Source organism: Solanum dulcamara, chromosome 12 (assembly GCF_947179165.1).
Source record: "Solanum dulcamara chromosome 12, daSolDulc1.2, whole genome shotgun sequence".
NCBI lineage: Eukaryota > Viridiplantae > Streptophyta > Magnoliopsida > Solanales > Solanaceae > Solanum > Solanum dulcamara.
The window spans coordinates 26,669,274-26,688,816 of NC_077248.1; the positions used below are offsets into that span (position 1 = coordinate 26,669,274).

Here is a 19,543-nt window from a genome sequence, read left to right on the forward strand (position 1 = left end):
ATCATAAGACTTCATCAGAAAAATCATAGGTTAACTTCAACTTGTGTCGGATAAGACCGGTAACCGACATCTTAAGACCATGCGAGCTATAACATGGAATCCGATGTAACCTCATCGAGAAGGGAGAGGATACCTTACCAGGGTATACTCCATCATGGTACTCATGTCAACTCAACTGTACTATATGTGGATCCACTAGCTAGGACATGAAGGCAATCTATGTGAGCAACGTAGTTTGAGACTTTAGGTTGCTACTAGGATTCTCTTGGGTAACTAACTGTGTTACCGGACCGAACCCCACATAGAAGTCCTATCAATGCTTAGTCAATATCCCAATGGAGACTCATAAAAACATAATGATAACATAATAGGAAAAGATAGTAACTACCTATCAATCCATCTTTATAAAACATATTAAGAGTAGCTCATTAAATTTAGTGATTCATAGGAATCCATAACTTCGGTGAAAATTGTCCTTATTACCATCTTTAAACATGATTGTGTGAGAATTGTACTTATCACTCTATAATAACTTTATTTGATCATGATTGATCATCATCATAACTTTTATCATTAAATCATAAATCTCAACTTTGAATCATAGAACTTTCCTTGAAAATCATTAAACTCATAATCAACTCATGAAAATCATCTTTAACTTCATAATCATAACTTGAAAATAGCTTTATACATGGGCATTCATAATTCAACTTAAAATCATGCAATTTATATAGAAATATGCTTAAAATAATCATTGATGATAATTTATGGAAGGCAATCGATGATAATTTTTCTAAGAGACGAAAGATTCAGAGAAGATATAGTAAAATAATAATGTGAATTTTACGAGAGTTACAAATAGTGTTCTTTGTGAGGTTTTATCTAAATCCTCTGTAACAAAAGCATGAAAGAAACTGAAAGATATATATTCTAAGAAATAACTGACAATTCACCCTTACGTGAATGGTACTACGGTCCCAATCAACAAGTTTAGAAATTGTTTAGATTTATTAAGTTTGTGTAATATTCAATGGAACCGTTATGAGGGCTAAGGACAAGGCAAAAAATGTTGGTTATACTGATAAAAAATTCAATTGTTCAAGGCGAAGATTTATTGATAATGTTGGTTATACTGATAAAAAATTCAATTATTCAAGGCGAAAATTTATTGATTGTGTCTTGAGTTTTCTGAATCCTAATTATGTTAGCTTTCCAAATAGGTTTAGAAAACCTATTTTTCTCAAAAAAACTATTGTCTTTGTAGGTTGGAGAAATCATTGCTCGTAGGATTAAAAATTACTTGTGATCTATATAAAAGGTTATAATTGAAGATTTGTTATACCGTTCAATTCTTGTCATTCACAATGATAAACTCTATCTACTTTTGTTCCAAGGCTTAACCAAATCTTGTTGAATTCATGTGTTACTTCTTCATTTTTTAAATCTATTTACTTTATGTGTAATGTGTGCTAATGAGTACCTTTCGGTAAACAACTTTTTAGAAAAAGTAAATATATATAACTCATAAGAGAGGGGAGTTGCAATTAAGGCATAACTTACTCACATATGTCCATCCTATTAACATTGTATTATGTTGATGTAATTCTTCATTTTAATTTATTTGTCTTATTTGCTTTTTTAATTTGTTTTAAAGAAACTGTCTCTTTTTCTTTTTTGACAACTCTTTAGTTTTAACTATTTCCTTTTGATAATTCTTTAATTCTAATTTTTTTCATTAATGTTTAATAGTACAAGATTAAAGAATATTTTATATATATCTTTAGTCTAAGATCATAAGATTCTAAAGTCATTTTACTTTCTTAAATTTTATGTCAAGTTAAAACCAAATAAAAAGGTTGAAACAAATAGAGTAATATTTTAAAAAATTCCATCAGGGATATTTGATAAAAAAAAATATATACTCCTGCTATTTTAGAAAACTTTAATTGCATTATATGGAATCCATTAACTTTTTGGTGTGTTCAGTTCTTGTGTGTAATCTCATTTAGTTTTTGGTATGTTTACTTCTTACTTGTGTCAAAACTACGTGTCAAAAGGGTGGTGTGTGTGAAAGCTTCAAATCCTTTTTTTTGGTAATTTACGAAATGATGATATAATGAATTGCATAATCCAACCTGCAATTTTGTATGTTTCAAATAAAGAATAGACCAAGAGTGAAAGGCAGAAGAAGCATTGACCAACTCTCTTATTCTTCAACGACTGCTACACCTATACCATTCCTCCATTGAATTTGATAATTCATAAACAAAAAATAAAATAAAAAAACATTTGTGCCAACTTTCTTTCCTCTCTGTATCTCTTCTTCCATTGCCATTCTCAATTTTCAAGAGAATTCTAACTACCCTCAAAAAAACCTTTTCTCTCTGACCCTTTGCTTTGATTTTAGTCTCATTACTGCATTGACCTCACTTTTGGGGATTAGGGATTTCAATCATTTTTTTCTTTTGGGTTCTTGCTTTGTGGGTTTGACTTTTGAAGCTGAGTGCCATTGGGTGGATGAGTTCTATTTTATCTGAATGTTTCAATGATGAATCTTGTTTTTTAGCTGTAGAAAGGTGTGGATGACCGGGAATCATGGATCAGTCGGTGTTGGCGATCTGGGTATTTCTCTGCTTAATTGGGCTGCTTTTGAACTTGTCACCGGTCGCCGGTAACGCTGAAGGTTTGTCCCATTTTGGGTTTTCCTTTTCATCACTGGCAAAAATATGTGGAGTCAAAAACTTAAACTACAGTTTATTGATCAAGTCTCAGATTATAAGTTACTTAGCAGGTTGCTAACAGCTTTTCCAGTTACTCGTTGAGGCTTGTTATAAATTGTTGGCTTTATATATCAACAACCCCTTCAACTTGCCATTAAATTTCATTTAAACACTCAAACTACCACTTATTCTAATTAAGCACTTAAACATCTGATAAAGTGTTCCTATTTAACACTTTTGTTCAAATTTTGAAAAGACTTTTATGTATATTCTCAAGTGCCCATTACATATATAAGCTAACTACATAGATTATGTCATCTCCTTTAGTTATACGTATCAACATCAACTAGAGCATGCCTGAGGCTTTACTTGATACGTATAACTAAATGATATATTTTAAGTGGTTAACTTATCTATGTCATGGAAACTTGAGAATACGTGCAAATGTCATTCCATAATTTGAATTGAAAGTGTCCAATTGGAAAACTTAATCATGTGTTCAATTGGAATAAGCCGTAGTTCGAGTGTCTAAATGAAATTTATTGACAAGTTTAACTGCTATTGATATATTAAGCCTAAATTGTTACCTGTAGTTAGATTTTTCCACAGTGTAGAAATTAAACACATTTACGGAGTCGTCTTGCTCTAGCAGGAGAAATTTTAGCACAAACTTGAAGTAAACCTGAAAATGACCCCCCCCCCCCCCCACCACACACACAAAAAAGAAGAAGAGAAAATATTGGATTGGCAAATGATGAATTATGCTGTAGCTAATATAAAAAAATTGTTGGTTTTAATGTGTGTGGAGCTGATCACTGATATATCATCTTTTATGTAAGACAGGTGATGCCTTGAATGCTCTGAAGACAAATTTGGCTGATCCTAATAGTGTTCTACAGAGTTGGGATGCAACCCTTGTTAGTCCTTGTACTTGGTTCCATGTGACATGCAACAATGAAAATAGTGTGACTAGAGTGTAAGCTACACAAAATCCTTTTTTTTTCTTTCTTTCATATTGTGGTTTCATTTGTGAATTTTGGTTGCATTTTTTACACAGTGATCTAGGAAATGCAAATTTATCAGGTCAACTGGTACCACAGCTTGGCCAACTCCAGAAATTGCAGTACTTGTAAGTTAATTGAATCAATATGTCTCAAGGATGTTAAAGGCTGTTCTTTGACTTGCTCCAGACCATGCTTTCTTGAAATTCAGTTAATTTTCTTTATAATCGTGTTAATCAATATTCATAACATAAATGTAAACTGAGGTTGTATATATTTGTTTCTACAGAAGGAAGTATCTAGTTTTTGAGTGCCCTAGAATGGTTTTGTGTTACAAAATTTATTATTGTCCTAGACAACTAAATCTTAGAACAACCCATAAAGAGTGGCCTAGCAGTCGAAGTGTTGGAGTAACAGCCTTGGACACAAGGTTTGAATCCTAGCTGAGGCAACCCTATGCGAACTCTTTCAATCTGCCTAAAGTTGGTGGCTTGGTGGAAGATAGCAGGTATTTGGTAGATTAGTTGAGGCACACACTAGTGGGCCCGAACGATATCTCTATTAGAAAAAGTGAATCTTTGTACATTGTCGGTGTGAGGAAGTAATAAGTCCACTGGAAGATTGCTAAGCGTTGTCTCGCCTATTCTTCTCTACTATTAGCCATACTATTAGTCGTAGTATTACTCTTGTAGTTTCTTGTCATTTGAGTATGGTTATTATCTGTTGTTTTTTTGTACTTCAATTATCGTTTTATCTGGTTATGACTACCCTTCAAGTTGATTTATCAGGTTGTCTATAGTATTTTTTCATGACTTCTTCATTTCCATTATTTCTTTCTCTATACTGCTTTGAACTATTTATATTTTTTTAAGCTGAGCGACTATCAGAAACAGCCTCTCTACCTCCACGGTAGGGGTAAGGTCTGTACATTTTACCCTCCCTAGACCCCACTTTGTGGGATTACACTGGGTATGTTGTTGTATCAATAAGTTTTTAATATCCCCAAACAATTGTTAAAAAATGTTAATTTGTGTACATGATTAATTTTGGGTAAATAATGTCTATTCAAAGATAATAAGTTTGCTTTTCAAGGTCCTTGAGTTATGAAAAGCGTTAAGTATCATTAGAATCTCATGAGTATTCTAGATTATGTAAATATAATATATAGCTTGAATTACTCCCCTTAATTATGGTTTGATTTTCTTCACTTTATTAGGGCATGTAACATAGTTATTTAAACCCCAATTTCCTGAGTGAACGATCAAGTTTTGTCATAGCTTCTTTCTCATTTTCTCACATGGTATTAGGGTGTTTATGAGAGAATTTATTGCTGCACAACATACCAGCAACGACTCTTGGAAGAAGAAATAAGTCACCACTTTCAACTTTTTTCGGTGACCACTGTCTGCATCAACATTCTTTTCTATTGGTGTTGTGCAAGTAAACCAACACCACCACAAGGTAGATCAACCTCTGGTGAGCAAAACCTCTAAAGAAGCTCCAACAGAAGACCCATCATGCACGAGGTCTTCGATGATGCTTCAGACATGCGTTGGCACTTCTTTTGGCCACTTTCCAATGAACTTCTTTCTTATGTGGGACTCACCTTCTCAAGCCGAGCCTACCCATCCATAGTCAACGGTATTCCAATGATTTTTTTACCTTTCCAACAGGTTTTCTGATTTCAGAATTTGTCCTTTAGAATTTCAGCCTCAGGCCAGATTTTACCCAAGTTTTTTGACATGCTAGCACTTTGGTAACATCTACATCTATCACATATTTGAGATTTGGTTGAATTTTGCTTTGATCCATCATCAATTTCTCTCAGATAAGATATTTTGGTTCTAAAGGTTGATCCTTGATGCAATCCTATCTCAACTGGAAGTGTTCCGAGTCTTCTCCCACTGTTCTTATTCAGGTCTTGGCTCTATTGTACACGTCCTTAATTTCTCTAATGTAAGACGTATGTACTCTAGACTTGAAACATCTCTATACAACCTCCCTTGGGACTTTGTCATGTGCCTTTTCTAGATCAATGAACACCATATATAAGTCTCTTTTCCTATCCCTATACCGCTCCAACAATCTCCTTAAAAAATGGATGGCTTCTATTGTTGATCGCTCCGCCATGAATCAAAATTGATTTTCAAAACCATACACATCCTCCTCATCCTTAAATCTACCGGTCTCTCTCAAATTTTCATAGTGATCTTAGTAGTTTCATACTCCTATAGTTGCAATTTTGAATATCACCCTTGTTTTTGTACAATGGGGTTATTATACTCCACCTCCATTCTTCTGGCATTTTAGTCGTCTTAAATATGATATTAAACAACTTGGTTAGCCACAACCTACCTACTTTGCGTGCGCTTTTCCAAAATTTCACAGGAATTTTGTCTGGATCAATCGCTCTTCCCCTTCTCATCTTATGAATTGCCCCCAAACCTCAAACTTTGTAAACCTACAATACCCGAAGTCTCGATGACTCTTGGAGTGCTCTAAATCTCCCAGCACAATAATCCTATCCCCTTTTACATTTAAGAGTTTATGAAAGTGTGCCTACCATTTCGTTTAATGTGTGCCTCTTCCGCCAATACTTTCCCATCCTCGTCTTTAATGCACCTCACTTGGTCTAGGTTGCGATCCCTCCTCTCTCACATTGACGAGCCTATACAACTTCTTTTCCTTACCTATGTCCTCTAGTTCTTCGTACAAACGTTTGAATGTTGTTGTTTTAGCTGCAATAATTGCTATCCTCGCTTCTTTCTTCATCGTCTTGTATCTCTCCCTATTCGTCGTCGTCCTCATTTTTGCTTTCCACTAACTTCACATAAACAACCTTTTTGGCTTCCACTTTTCCTTGGACCTCTCCATCCACCACCTCTCCCTTTTATACCCACTCAAGTTACCTTGGCCCCTACACCTCTCTAGCTACTACTTAATACAATTGTCTGTACTAGTCCACATTCTAATGGAAGAGCATATCAAAGAAGATTTAAAAAAGTATGTCAAAACATTCTAAACAGTAGCTACAACAAAATAATGCAATAATCGAAGTACAAGAGATAGTAGATAGTTACAGAAATTTGAGGACGTACAACTATCGGAGAAATACTAACTTCTAGTAAGGAAGGATAAGCAAGACAACTCTCTATTACCTACTAACCTTCTACCTAATTTGTGTTCTCCACAAACTCCTATCTAAAGTCATTTCCTCGGTAAGCTGCAATTTTGTCATGTTCTATCTAATCACCTCTTTTCAAATGCTTTGTCGGCCTGCCTCTACACCTCCTTAAATCATCCATAGCCAACCTCTCACACCTCCGCAATAGGACATTTGTGCAACTCCTCTTCACATGTCCGAACCACAGTCTCGCTTTCCGCCTCTTGTCATCCATCGAGGCAACTCGTACCTTGTCCTCGATATCTTCATTTTAAATTTATCTCTCCTAGTATACCCACACATCCACCGCAGCATCCCCGTCTCTGCAATTTTCATCTTCTAAACGTGAGAGTACATGAGTGGCCAACACTCTGTCTCATACAACATAGTTGGTCTAACCACCACTTTGTAAAACTTGTTTTTAAGTTTTGATGGAACCTTCTTATCACGCAATACTCCGAATGTGAGCCTCCATTTCACCCCCCGCACCAATACAAAATGTGACATCATCATCAATTTCCCCATTTCCTTGGATAATAGACCCATGATACTTTGAAGCTTACTCTCTTTGGATGACCTGTGAATCAAGCTTCACTTACACATCGGCATTAGGCACATTACGTCACTGAACTTGTATTCCAAATATTTTGTCTTGGAGACTCCTGGGTCTTGTCTCCATTCCTTAATTTCAATTCTTTTTGTTGAAGAATTGTGAGGTGGAGAGTAGCATCTTTTGATACTTTTATAGTGGGAATAGATGCAGATGCTGCCTTCTTCTTTTTGTCAATTTGGTGCGCATGATAACTTGCTTGTGTTGACTTATTAAAAGTGTACTGCCCCACCAAGTTGATATTATGAATCATCCACACCCTAATTCAAAATATCCATCGTTAATTTTTCTTGGAGGTACAATCGCAAAGATGCAAATTTGACTAGTTACCGGAAAATAAAAGGAAAAGCCAGTTTGACTGGTGATTCTCCTTCTAGTCCCAATTTACCTGATCGTTTACTGAATAAAGAAGCTTTTTTGGCATTCAAGAATTAAAATTACTACAAAATAGTATTGCTTGATATTTTCGAAAGGCCACTTCACTTTATGGCATTAACAACAATTATTCTATTTACTTTTTTTTTCTAGCTGAATTTTATATAACATGCTGGTCAAATTCCTTTTTTGTAAGTGAACTGGCCAAAAAAGCTATATTGTACTTGGAGGGAGGGACGTTATTTGATAGTGGATATTCCGTCTCTTTATCCTGTTCGAGTTATGCAACATTGGGCTATGGTTTTGGTGATATTAATAATTGTCATTTAACCTTTTTCTCATGTAGAGATGAAGCATGTGTTCATTTTCTGAGGGTACATTTGCTCAGAATTAATTGATAAGATTGTACTTTGACGCCTTACATAGTGATGTTAACAGATATTTGATTTGCTCATTCTACTGCCCTATTTAATGTTCTCATTGTTACCCTTTTGGACCCTTTTGGACCAGCAGTCCTCCAGTGAAAGTGGGTGCAAATAACCTATCCTGCTTCCATTATATTGATGTTGAAGTTTTTGTGGTGATAGAATCCTCTGAACATGAAGTATGTTATTCTCTCTAGCTTTTTTTCTTCTTTTTTTGAAGAAGCGATTAATGATGTTTTGAACTATTTTCGCCGAGATTGACAATGAAAGCATAATCTAATCAAAGCAGGGTGGTCTAGTAATTAGGGGGCGGCCATTCGGTCACAGAACCAATTATTTAATTATAGAGTTATCTATACGAGGTAAAAAATAAACCTCCTTTCAGGAAAATTGAACCCTGAATCTTGAAATCCAGAGATCTCTAACTTACCACTTGATCTAGGTGTTATTTACTATCGCTTGATGTTTTGCTTGCCAAATTCTGAAATTGGGTGCTAAAATCATGATACTCTCTTTTTGGGTGGGGACTTCCGTAGTTACTTGTCTATACTCATTGTTTGGGTGGGGATTTCCGTAGTTACTAGTCTACACTCGTAGTAATACCTTACCCCTACTGTTTTTAGGGGTCGTTTGGTCGGAGTTATTAAAGAAAATAGTACTGGTATCAGCTTTGGTATTATTTAATCCCTTGTTTGGTAGTGTTTCCATCATATGGACACCCTATTCAGTATTATTCTTATACATAGTAAACCATCACATTAAATAATACCAGTACTTTCCTATTCTTATACACCCTATTTTTATAATACAACAAACCAAATAGTTGACAAAAAATAATGTCAGCATAACTGATCTCATCATTACTAATACACTTTTTTTAGTTCTATTCTTATATACCCTACCAAACGACCCTTTAGTACATCTGTTCTCTTTTTCTTGTTTACTTATGAGTGTAGCTTGTGGAAGTAATTTTACACTTCAAATGTGCAACAAGATCATGCACATGTTAGTTGGCATATATCATCTTAAGCAGCATGGTCTGCAATTTCTCAGAACAACTTGCTAATGATATCGCTCTTTTTGATTTCAGGGAACTTTATAGTAATAACATAAGCGGAAAAATTCCAAATGAACTGGGAAACTTGACAGAGTTGGTTAGCTTGGATCTTTACCTGAACAACTTAATTGGTCCAATCCCTGACTCATTGGGCAAGCTTCAGAAATTACGCTTCCTGTACGAGTTATTTGTTCTGTTTCCTTTTGCGTTTTTTCATTTTCTCCTTTTGTTTCTTTTTTTGGTTTGGTTATTTTGGCTTTATTTTCTTTTTTCAATGTTTCAAATCTTTACCTTATATTTCTGAAGGTTAGTTCAGTTCTATGTTTATTTTAATCAAGAAAGCAGCATCTATATTAATGCGTGCAAATGCGGTTGTAGTTTCTATATTTTCAAGCAAAGCTGTATGATGTTCTGTAACTTTTCTATTATTTATGTTTGATTGATGGGTGAAAGCATTTTGTCCAAAAAAACTGATGTGTGGAAGCGTAATGAAAATCACCACTCCTGTCAGCGAACAAACCTTTGTAGTTTGAGAGGTCAACAGGGAATGTATCTGTATGATTCATTCTGTCTTTGTTCTGTATTGGAAAGTTTGTAGATTTGCTTGGCATACCTTATTCTTGTTTCCCAAATATTGAATGGTTTCTGAGTGAAGACCAGGTGATTGGAATGGTCTTTTTCCGTACAATAAACAAAGATAAAAAGTAATAAAATGCGAGAATAATTTGTACCGACTTGAAAAAAATAATTCTAAAATTATTCAATTATTTTCTAGTGAAATAAATTGTGGTTGTTTGGTCTCTCTCGATATAGACTCACAGCCATGCAGCTTAACTGAAAAAGACAATATTGAGATACTTCTCATCTTAATAGCAAAAGGGCCTGTGGACTTGGTTGATTGCTAAAATACTGTATGTATGATTATGAATGTGATTCTCAACCTGCAAACACTATAAACAAGTTTTCCTAGCATATTGGAATTAATCTTTCAGGATCATCTAGTCCTTTACATATATTTGTCTACATTAGTCGATGTACTGTCTACGTTTAGCACATGTACTGAGTAACGAGCTCCAGACCAGTATTGCTTTGACGACCTTCTTTTCCTATCTTCGCTTACTCTTGATCAACCTACTTTTTTCTTATCCTTTTTTTTTTCATTGCTGAATTGAAGGAGGCTCAATAATAACAGTTTGAGTGGAGGTATTCCCATGTCTCTAACCACCATTGTTGCACTTCAAGTACTGTAAGTATAAAGTTGTTCCTTTATTTATCAATGCTGTATGCTGTCTGTGTTGTCTAGTTCTTCTGGGGTGCTGATTGTCATTGCCTTGTAATGCAGTGATCTCTCAAACAACCATTTGACAGGACCAGTTCCAGTCAACGGATCCTTTTCACTTTTTACTCCTATAAGGTGTGTTAGAAGCACAAATTTGTAGATCCTTTCTATTCCTGAAGTTACAAAAGTGAATATCTAAAGACTGAGTACCTATATTTCAGTTTTGCTAATAATCAGTTGGATGTTCCTCCAGTTTCTCCACCTCCGCCTCTTCCTCCTACGCCCTCATCGTCATCTTCAGGTTTGTTGAAATAATTTGTATTTATATTGTTATGAAATTGTGCTACCTCTCCTTTTTCCCTGTTCCAATTTAGTTTTCATGAAAAACCCTTTAGTTATTCGCAAGAAGGGGAGCTGGCTATGGGAATAAAGGAAAGGCCTTGTCGCCTGGGGAAGACTGAAGAGATGAAGCCCCAGACAGGATTCCCTTATGAAAGCTTTTTCTTTATGAAAAAATAAACTACCATTACTTTAGGCACTATCAATTAATTTTTTTTAGATCAATTATACAGGTATTGGGGTCTTGTGGTTATCTAGCATGCATGCCTTTCCAAACAAAAAGTTTCAAATAAACTTGGAGATACTATCAGCATCTTCTTTTTCTTTGTTGGAAATTAGATTTACTGTAAACTCTGAAGTGTGAGTGATAGTGTGTCAAAATTAACATATGTTTTTTAGAATTGCTTGTATTTTAAAATTTTGGTCATACACATAAAAAGTTAATCATCTTTTCAGTGGGCAACACCGCAACTGGAGCTATCGCTGGAGGAGTTGCTGCAGGCGCTGCTCTTCTATTTGCAGCTCCTGCAATTTTTCTTGCTTGGTGGCGTCGGAGGAAACCACAAGAGCACTTCTTTGATGTTCCTGGTTCGGACACATTGAATCTAAGTTAATTGTGCTTTCAACTTGATGTGTTCTTACTGATTATAACTGCTTTTGCAGCTGAGGAGGATCCAGAAGTTCATCTGGGACAACTCAAAAGGTTTTCCTTGCGTGAACTACAAGTCGCATCCGATAATTTTAGCAACAGAAATATACTCGGTAGAGGTGGATTTGGTAAGGTTTATAAGGGCCGGTTAGCTGATGGCTCTTTAGTTGCAGTGAAAAGACTAAAAGAGGAACGTACTCAAGGTGGGGAGTTACAGTTTCAGACAGAAGTAGAAATGATCAGCATGGCTGTACACCGAAACCTACTTCGTTTACGGGGCTTTTGCATGACACCCACTGAGCGGGTGCTTGTTTATCCTTACATGGAGAATGGAAGTGTTGCATCACGTTTAAGAGGTATCTCTTTTTCAATTTCATGTGCTTGCCTCTACCTTTTGCTCACCTTTAGTCAGGCTCACAACAACAACATACCCACAAAGTGGCGTCCGGGGAGGATAGAGTGTATGCAGACCTTATCTCTGCCTCAGATGTCGGGTAAAGAGATTGTTTTCGATAGACCCTTGGCTCAAGACAAAAATAGTCCAGAAAAAGACGTAATGGAAGTACAAGAGAGAATAGATAGTAACAAAAACAATAGATAGTATCAGAATAGTACTACAACAAAGTAATACTATAATGGAACTACACGAAACATCAGATATCAATAGAAATTGAAGAACAAGAAACTACAAGCATAGTACTACGACTCCTAATCAGGTCCGTCTCAACAAGTTTGGGGCCTAAAGCCAAACTTCATAGAGAGGCCTTATTTCTTTTTAGTCAACATATATAAATTGAATAATTATAAGATACTTAGTGTAATCCTACAAATGAGGTCTGGAGAAGTAGGATATATGCGGACATTATAAAGTAAGAATGTAAACAATATATATTTTCAATGAAAAATATGTATATATTTTTTTGTCAATTAAAAATATATAATATAAAGTTAGAATAATAAAACCTGACTAAAAAATATGAAGAGTTTATGTAATGATATCGAAATAGTGTTATGCTGAATTTGATAAGTTGATATAATGATAAATAGTGTTGATTAGTTTTGGTGCTTGAAATTTGAAAAAGACACCAAAAAAGAAATTTGATCTTTTATAAACACATAATAATAGATTTTTCATAACATAGAAGGTTTGACCGTTTGAGAGACTTTAGAACATTAAGTAATGAGGAATAAAAATAGTGAAAGGAAAATTAAAAAATAAGTAAATATAAGAATAATAATGTTGGTTCGTGGTAATCGTCAAAATATAAATGAGACAACAAAATAAATAGCTACATTAGAAAGGATGCTACAATTAATTAAATACTATTTCATTTCTCAATTATTACAACAATAATTATATTAAATGAGGTAAAAAAATTATTATATTTTCTATTCGAAAAATTCTTTTCAAATTTCTCAATACATGAAACATTGTTTTTTAACAATATATATACATCATTGGGAGAAAGTGGGGGCCCCCAAAAAATTGGGGCTCCAAGCAATTGCTTTAGTGACTTTATGGTCGAGAAGACCCTGCTCCTAATAAGGGCAACAAGACAATGCACTCCTACCTACTAGTATGGACGTACCCCTACCTACTAATCTTCTACCCTAATTCGTGACCTCTACACCTTCCTATCTAAGGTCATATCCTCGGTAAGCTAGTACTGCGTCATGTTCTATCCAATCACCTCTCACCAATACTTCTTCGGTTTACCTCTCATCCATAGCCAACCTCTCTCATCTCTGCACTGGGCATCCGTGCATCTTTTCATCACATGCCCAAACCATCTCAACCTCACTATCGTATCTTGTCTTCCACCGAAGTGACTTCCACCTTGTCTCGGATATCCTCATTTTTAATCCTCTCCTAATATACCCACACATCCATCGCAACATCCTCATCTCTGCCACTTTCATCTTCTAAATGTGAGAGTTCTTGAATGGCCAATATTTCTACCCATACAACATGGCTGGTGTAACCACAAAAAAAAAAGCCAATAGCTAATGTTAATGATAAGCCTTTAGTCTTTTAACTTTTCTTTCATTAATTTGTAACAGATTTGAAAAAGTTACTGCAGTAGTGTAAGCCATTGTGGTGGAAACTTCACGTCAATTTCATTGTACTATTAGTTATTATAGTGATTGAGTTTTGTATGAGTTCTCAAGATGGGTATGTATAATTAACAAGATGTCAATGTTGTTTATGATTTTGCTTGTGTTCTATGGACCAATTTCACAAGTGGTGCTATCCTTGTTATCTTACTGAATATTAGAGACCGCAGTTCATGATTAAAATGTATTTAATGATCACATCTGAAAGTCAACAAAGAATTAAATGTCTTAAAAGAGAATAAATATTTTTAATATTGTGTGAAACTAGAGAAGTAGTGCCTCATGACTTGGCGTTTTATGATTTAGATATAGATTGACCCAAAAGATCAGTTTTCTTTTTATAACTTATTCAAGCATGAATAAGAACCTGTTTCCAGTTTGCTGAATAGCTTGAATTTATTCTCATGGGATAATTTATATTTTTTCTAGAGAGGCCAGAATCAGAGCGCCCACTTGATTGGCCAAAAAGGAAGCGTATTGCACTTGGATCTGCCAGAGGCCTTGCTTACTTGCATGATCATTGTGATCCTAAAATTATTCATCGTGACGTCAAAGCCGCAAATATCTTGTTGGATGAAGAGTTTGAAGCAGTCGTTGGGGATTTTGGGTTAGCTAAACTCATGGACTACAAGGATACTCATGTTACCACTGCTGTACGTGGTACAATTGGGCATATTGCCCCTGAATATTTATCTACTGGTAAATCTTCTGAGAAAACTGATGTGTTTGGCTATGGGGTTATGCTTCTAGAGCTCATAACTGGGCAGAGGGCTTTTGATCTTGCTAGACTTGCGAATGATGATGATGTCATGTTGCTAGATTGGGTAAGCATTTATACTGTCCTGTATGCGTTAGTTGTTTTGCTCCTGCTATCAATCAACAATTTGAATTTGTTCAGAAAGGTCAAGTCACTTCTGCTATCAATGAACTGTCTTGGAATTGTTCTGAAAAGATCATGTCAACTCTCTCTTCTCTTCTATAAGTCAAAGCTTGATATCTTTTTCTACTGTACTGTTAGTGGTTGAACACTGATGTGCTCATCCTGAAGAAATAGTGTGGTACGAGACCTACATTGTTGCTTATTATTTGTTGTGGTTTTGTGGTGTGAAAGTAACCTTCATTGCAGTTATGTTTCAAAGGATTTAACCATTCATTGCTAAAATGCACGAGCATGTAGGTTATGATTAGAGTAGATTACTTTCATTATCTTATTGTTGCAGGTGCTTCAACAGTTAGGTTGCCAAATTCATCCCCTCAATTTGTCACTAGTCTAGAAAATGTGCATCTCCACTTCTCACTTCTGATGCTCTCTGAAGATTAGAAAAATATACTTTCTTTTTTGATTTTCATTCAAATAATCCAAGGTGTATCTGCAACTGCCATATTAATGTCACTTCGGTCATGTTGTAGATGGGGGTAGATATAGTAAAAAGTATACTTTAGGAGAGGTACTCATTCAGGAGCCCTTGAGAAAGGGTAGTTTCATGTGGGATCACAATCCTGGAGAAGGAAAAGGAGATGATGGTCAAACTGTTACGAAGTGACTATTAAAAATAAAAGCTTTTCCAAACCTCTTCTTGTGTCTGATGGATACAAAAACTGTAATTGCAACATGAGCACTAATAGACAGCAAAGCCGCTAATGTCAATCAGAAAGGCTTGGCTGTGTTTGAGCCTCGTGCACTGATGTGATGTTTTCTTAGTCTCCCTTCAGATCTTACTAGCTTTTCAAGTGACTCTGCTCTTTGAGATGGCACATATGGTTGCGTGCACGGCTATCATTTGACTTATAACATTCCACTGGATATTCAGGTGAAGGGACTCCTGAAGGACAAGAAATATGAAACATTAGTTGATGCAGATCTTCAAGGGAATTACAATGAAGAAGAGGTGGAGCAGCTCATTCAGGTAGCTCTACTCTGCACGCAGAGTACGCCTGCGGAACGTCCAAAGATGTCAGAAGTTGTAAGAATGCTTGAAGGTGATGGCCTTGCTGAGAGGTGGGAGGAATGGCAAAAGGAGGAGATGTTCCGGCAAGATTTCAACCATGTCCACCACCCCCGTACTGATTGGATAATAGCTGACTCCACTTCTAATATCCGACCGGATGAGTTGTCAGGGCCAAGATGATCTTTCATTTATTCTGCCATCAGCACATATAGGACTGACTCTTTTGAGGGAAAATCCTCTTTGTATCTGTAATTGGTATATACCATCTTTCTTCCTTTCTTTTTTGGGGTTAAATGTATATGTGCATACCATTTTCCTTCTTTTTTGTTTCAGTCAGTTGTATTGTATTTGATTACGTCCAAATGTGTATAGGTGATTGGGTCATTACAATTTACAACAGGTCTGAACATGACAATCGATTCACAGCAGGAATGTTTGTAGAAAGCATCATTGCACCTTCTCTTTTTCGAATGTATCAGATAGGGGCGTTTGTTAAAAGAATAAACACTTTGTAAACTTAAAGCAATCGAAGTTTCTTTCCTGTTCACTGGCTCCTCTTGATGGCTGAGTTTTGTAGTATTATAGACCAATGAAACCTCTGCATAAGTAGCATATCCAAATCTTTTAAGATGGAAAAATTTAATACAGATACTCCTAGCTTTTCATCGTCTCGTTTTTTACAACAGTTTGTATGCTGTTTTTCTTTCCTTTGATCTTCCGGTATTCCAAACTAGGTGACAAACGAATAGATTGAGCAGATCAAAACAGGTCAAATCCATAAATAAGTCATGATCCAATTAATACTAAGTTCAAGAAAAAATAGACAAAATGTCCTTTGATTCAAAATTTCATACCCAAATAACCCAATTATTACCTGATTACATAAATGGCCATTTGGTCAATGTTATTGCATGCGAAGTGCATTTTGATGCCTTCTTCTCTTCCTTCTTTTTTATCACTCTTTGATCTGCTTCTGGCCATTAATGGTTGTTTTCCTCCTCCCTTCCTTCTTCTTTCTTATTTATTCGTTGTTCTCCTTCTTCTTTCATGTTCAAAGCTTGATTTTAATGATTGATGTGCGGCAAACGTGAATCGTTTCAAGTGAATAATATATCAAAAGACTCAAAACATTGAGATGCGTTCATATCTAAATTTTGGGGCTATTTAAAGGAGATTTGAGTTGGTTGGAATTGAAAAAAAAATGGTATGCAATGTATAAATATTGTATAAGTAATTTTTTTGTGTGTGTGTACACGATACAATGATTCATATTGATCATCCGCAAAAGCTTATGCTTTGTTCTTTCACTTTTTAGTTTTTCGCTTGCAACGCTAGTGCAAAAAATCTAATATATTATTAAAAGTGAGAAAAAGTTGGATTACTATTTTTCTCTTGTACTAAATCAAATTTAATTAAATATTAAATAATTATATTAAATAGTAACCATCGTTTTAAGAACTTTTTTCGTCAAAACCTACATTAATGTTTCAGATCACCAATTGATCATTATGCATGTCCAAAATGTGGAGAAGCTAAAAGGTTGGAAAAAATAATTTAATGGAGACCAGATTCATCTGATTGTATATGAATAATTATTTCTTTACTAATATACTTTAATGTTGCCGACAAATTCTAAGAAACGTGTAGTATTAATGGTTTGAGAGTTATTGAGTTTCTTCCACTTATTCCAATAAGAAGATTACCAGAGTATAATATAGTATTTGGTTCATTTTTTAATGAATTTTTTTTGCTGTAAGGGATTTAATGCAGATGATGAGTGATGTTCATTTGAAACGTTACAAAATATACTAAATGGAATCCCAAACAAATATTAAAGAGTATTGAATGGTCTCTGTAATAAATTATTTTTGGCAGAATAACTTGCTAGACCCTTATATTTGGCTCCGTTGGTAAGTTGGACCCTTATATTTATGACTTTGCCAATTGAACCATTAAACTCACCGAAATACAATATTTTAAATTCCTTTGACCATTGACCGAACTTACGTGACCTTGATATTGCTGAGTTGAAAAATATTTGAATACACGTGTCTTAAAGCGAATGAGTATCTTTTTTTATATTAAAAAATATTTAAAAAATTAAAACAAAAAAGAGAAAAATCAACCCTTCAGCCCCACCCCTAACCTGCAACTTTCTTCTTCCTTCAGCCCCCACTCCCACCCCATCCCCATCCCCATCCCCTTCCTCCTTCTTCTTCTTCACGCACGCCCCGCACCCCTCACCCAAGCCAACCAAATCTCTTATCTCAAAATTTCATTTTAGTTTCTTTAATTTTGAAATTCAAACTCTTTTTCTATGAATTTTCTGAAATCTAGGTTTTCGAATTTTGTTGGTAAAAGAATGAAGTTTAGATAATCTTGAAATTTTGAGAGTCAAAAATAGAAAAGATTTCCAGGAATACAAGGTGAAAATGAGAGATAAGATTGAAAAATTCACCTTCACCTCTAGTTGTATGTAGTGTTTTTCTCAAATAAAATGAAAATTTTCAACTCAAAAATTTCTTTTATTGCAATGTTTCCACAACCCTTCTGCTACACTCCCATCGATTTCATGAGTATTTTTCGAATCTTGTATGAGTTGTTTGTGAAGAGTAATGGTGTATATTGAAAAGTTGAAAAGCTTCATGAAGAAGCTTCAAGAACAATAAATGAATTTTGTGAATTGATGAAATTAATCCAAAATTGTGATAGAAATTTGTTGAGTTTGTGTTGGTGAACTTTTAGTGTAAAAAAATTCAAGGATAATAGGAAGAATTAGACCAATTTGACATGAATTTAGTGCTCAATTATGAGAAAATATGAAGAACATGATATTGAAAATTTTCAGAATGTGCGAACTTATTTTTTTAATTTTATTTCTTTCTTTTTAATATTTAATTTCCTATGTGACATTAAAAATGACATGAAATTTTATAAAATGACATAAAATTCTATGTGTAATCAGTTGTGTTACACGCACATACATCGAATGAGAAAGGAGTTTAAAATATTGTGTCTCAGTGAGTTTAAGGGTTCAGTTCGCAAAATATAAGGGTCCAACTTACAAATGAAGCCAAGTATAAGAGTCTCTCAGGTCATTCCGCCATTATTTTTTGTTATTTTTTACTTTCTTTTTATATTAGCTCACTAAGGTGGTTTTTTTGCTGCAAATCGATTGCATGTCTGCACCTGCCTGCATTCCATCAAATTTGTCTCCCATTGGCTTCTTCTACCAATGGAAAACTGAGTTCAAGTCTCATATAATAGTAACTTTTTCTGATAATCATATACGATTAATTAATAATATATTAAACATCTAACAATATAATTTGTTAGTCTTTTTGTGAGAGGTCATTTTGTTCGGTTATTCAGATACTATCGAGAATCATTTTTTATCATAATATTTTGGATATTCATGCAATCTACTCTTTCCTTTTATATACGAGAGTTCTTCAATAATATCATATAATACTTAGGCCTTGTTTCAAATATATTTTGTGTATTGAATAGTTGTTCTTCCTATGTGTGCAGATGAACAAACTATAAATGAAGATCGTAAGATGTTGAATATCAAAGGTGGAAGGTGGTTAACAGAGATATTAAAAGTTGCAGGTTTTGTGGAAATATATATTTTTCTTTTGGAGTAACTGGTAATGTTGCTGCCGTGTGACTAGGAGGTCACAAGTTCAAGCCTTGAAAATAGTCTCTGGCAGAAATGCAAGGTAAGACTGCGTACAATAGACCCTTGTGGTCAGGACCTTCCCCGGACCCGTGCATAGCGAGAGTTTTAGTGCACCGAATTGCCCTTTATTAATTTTGTTAAAGATATTTATGTGCATTTCTTAAATTTAGAGGAAGAGT

At 34.8% G+C, this 19,543-nt stretch overlaps 1 protein-coding gene across 2 annotated transcripts; it reads left to right on the forward strand.

The window, feature by feature from the left end:
• The first annotated feature begins 2,130 nt into the window (after nucleotides 1–2,130).
• On the forward strand, nucleotides 2,131–16,229 carry LOC129876012 (BRASSINOSTEROID INSENSITIVE 1-associated receptor kinase 1-like). Of its 2 annotated transcripts, XM_055951293.1 has the most exons (11): nucleotides 2,131–2,683; nucleotides 3,564–3,696; nucleotides 3,778–3,849; nucleotides 9,385–9,528; nucleotides 10,526–10,597; nucleotides 10,694–10,765; nucleotides 10,852–10,931; nucleotides 11,426–11,557; nucleotides 11,633–11,974; nucleotides 14,163–14,557; nucleotides 15,545–16,229. In XM_055951293.1, exons 1-11 carry the CDS (start codon nucleotides 2,596–2,598, stop codon nucleotides 15,860–15,862), a joined length of 1,848 nt encoding a protein of 615 aa, XP_055807268.1. In that variant the 5' UTR covers nucleotides 2,131–2,595; the 3' UTR covers nucleotides 15,863–16,229. The 2 variants fall into 2 exon arrangements, with proteins under 2 accessions (XP_055807268.1, XP_055807269.1); XM_055951294.1 differs by lacking the exons at nucleotides 2,131–2,683; nucleotides 3,564–3,696 and adding an exon at nucleotides 8,383–8,473.
• Nucleotides 16,230–19,543: the final 3,314 nt, after the last annotated feature.

Excerpts from the sequence above, each read along its gene's own strand:
- LOC129876012 (XM_055951293.1), top strand. The coding sequence starts at position 2,596 with ATGGATCAGTCGGTGTTGGCGATCTGGGTATTTCTCTGCTTAATTGGG. Across the intron at positions 11,558-11,632 it reads GCACTTCTTTGATGTTCCTG|CTGAGGAGGATCCAGAAGTT; the intron begins GTTCGGACACAT and ends CTGCTTTTGCAG. Across the intron at positions 14,558-15,544 it reads ATGTCATGTTGCTAGATTGG|GTGAAGGGACTCCTGAAGGA; the intron begins GTAAGCATTTAT and ends CTGGATATTCAG.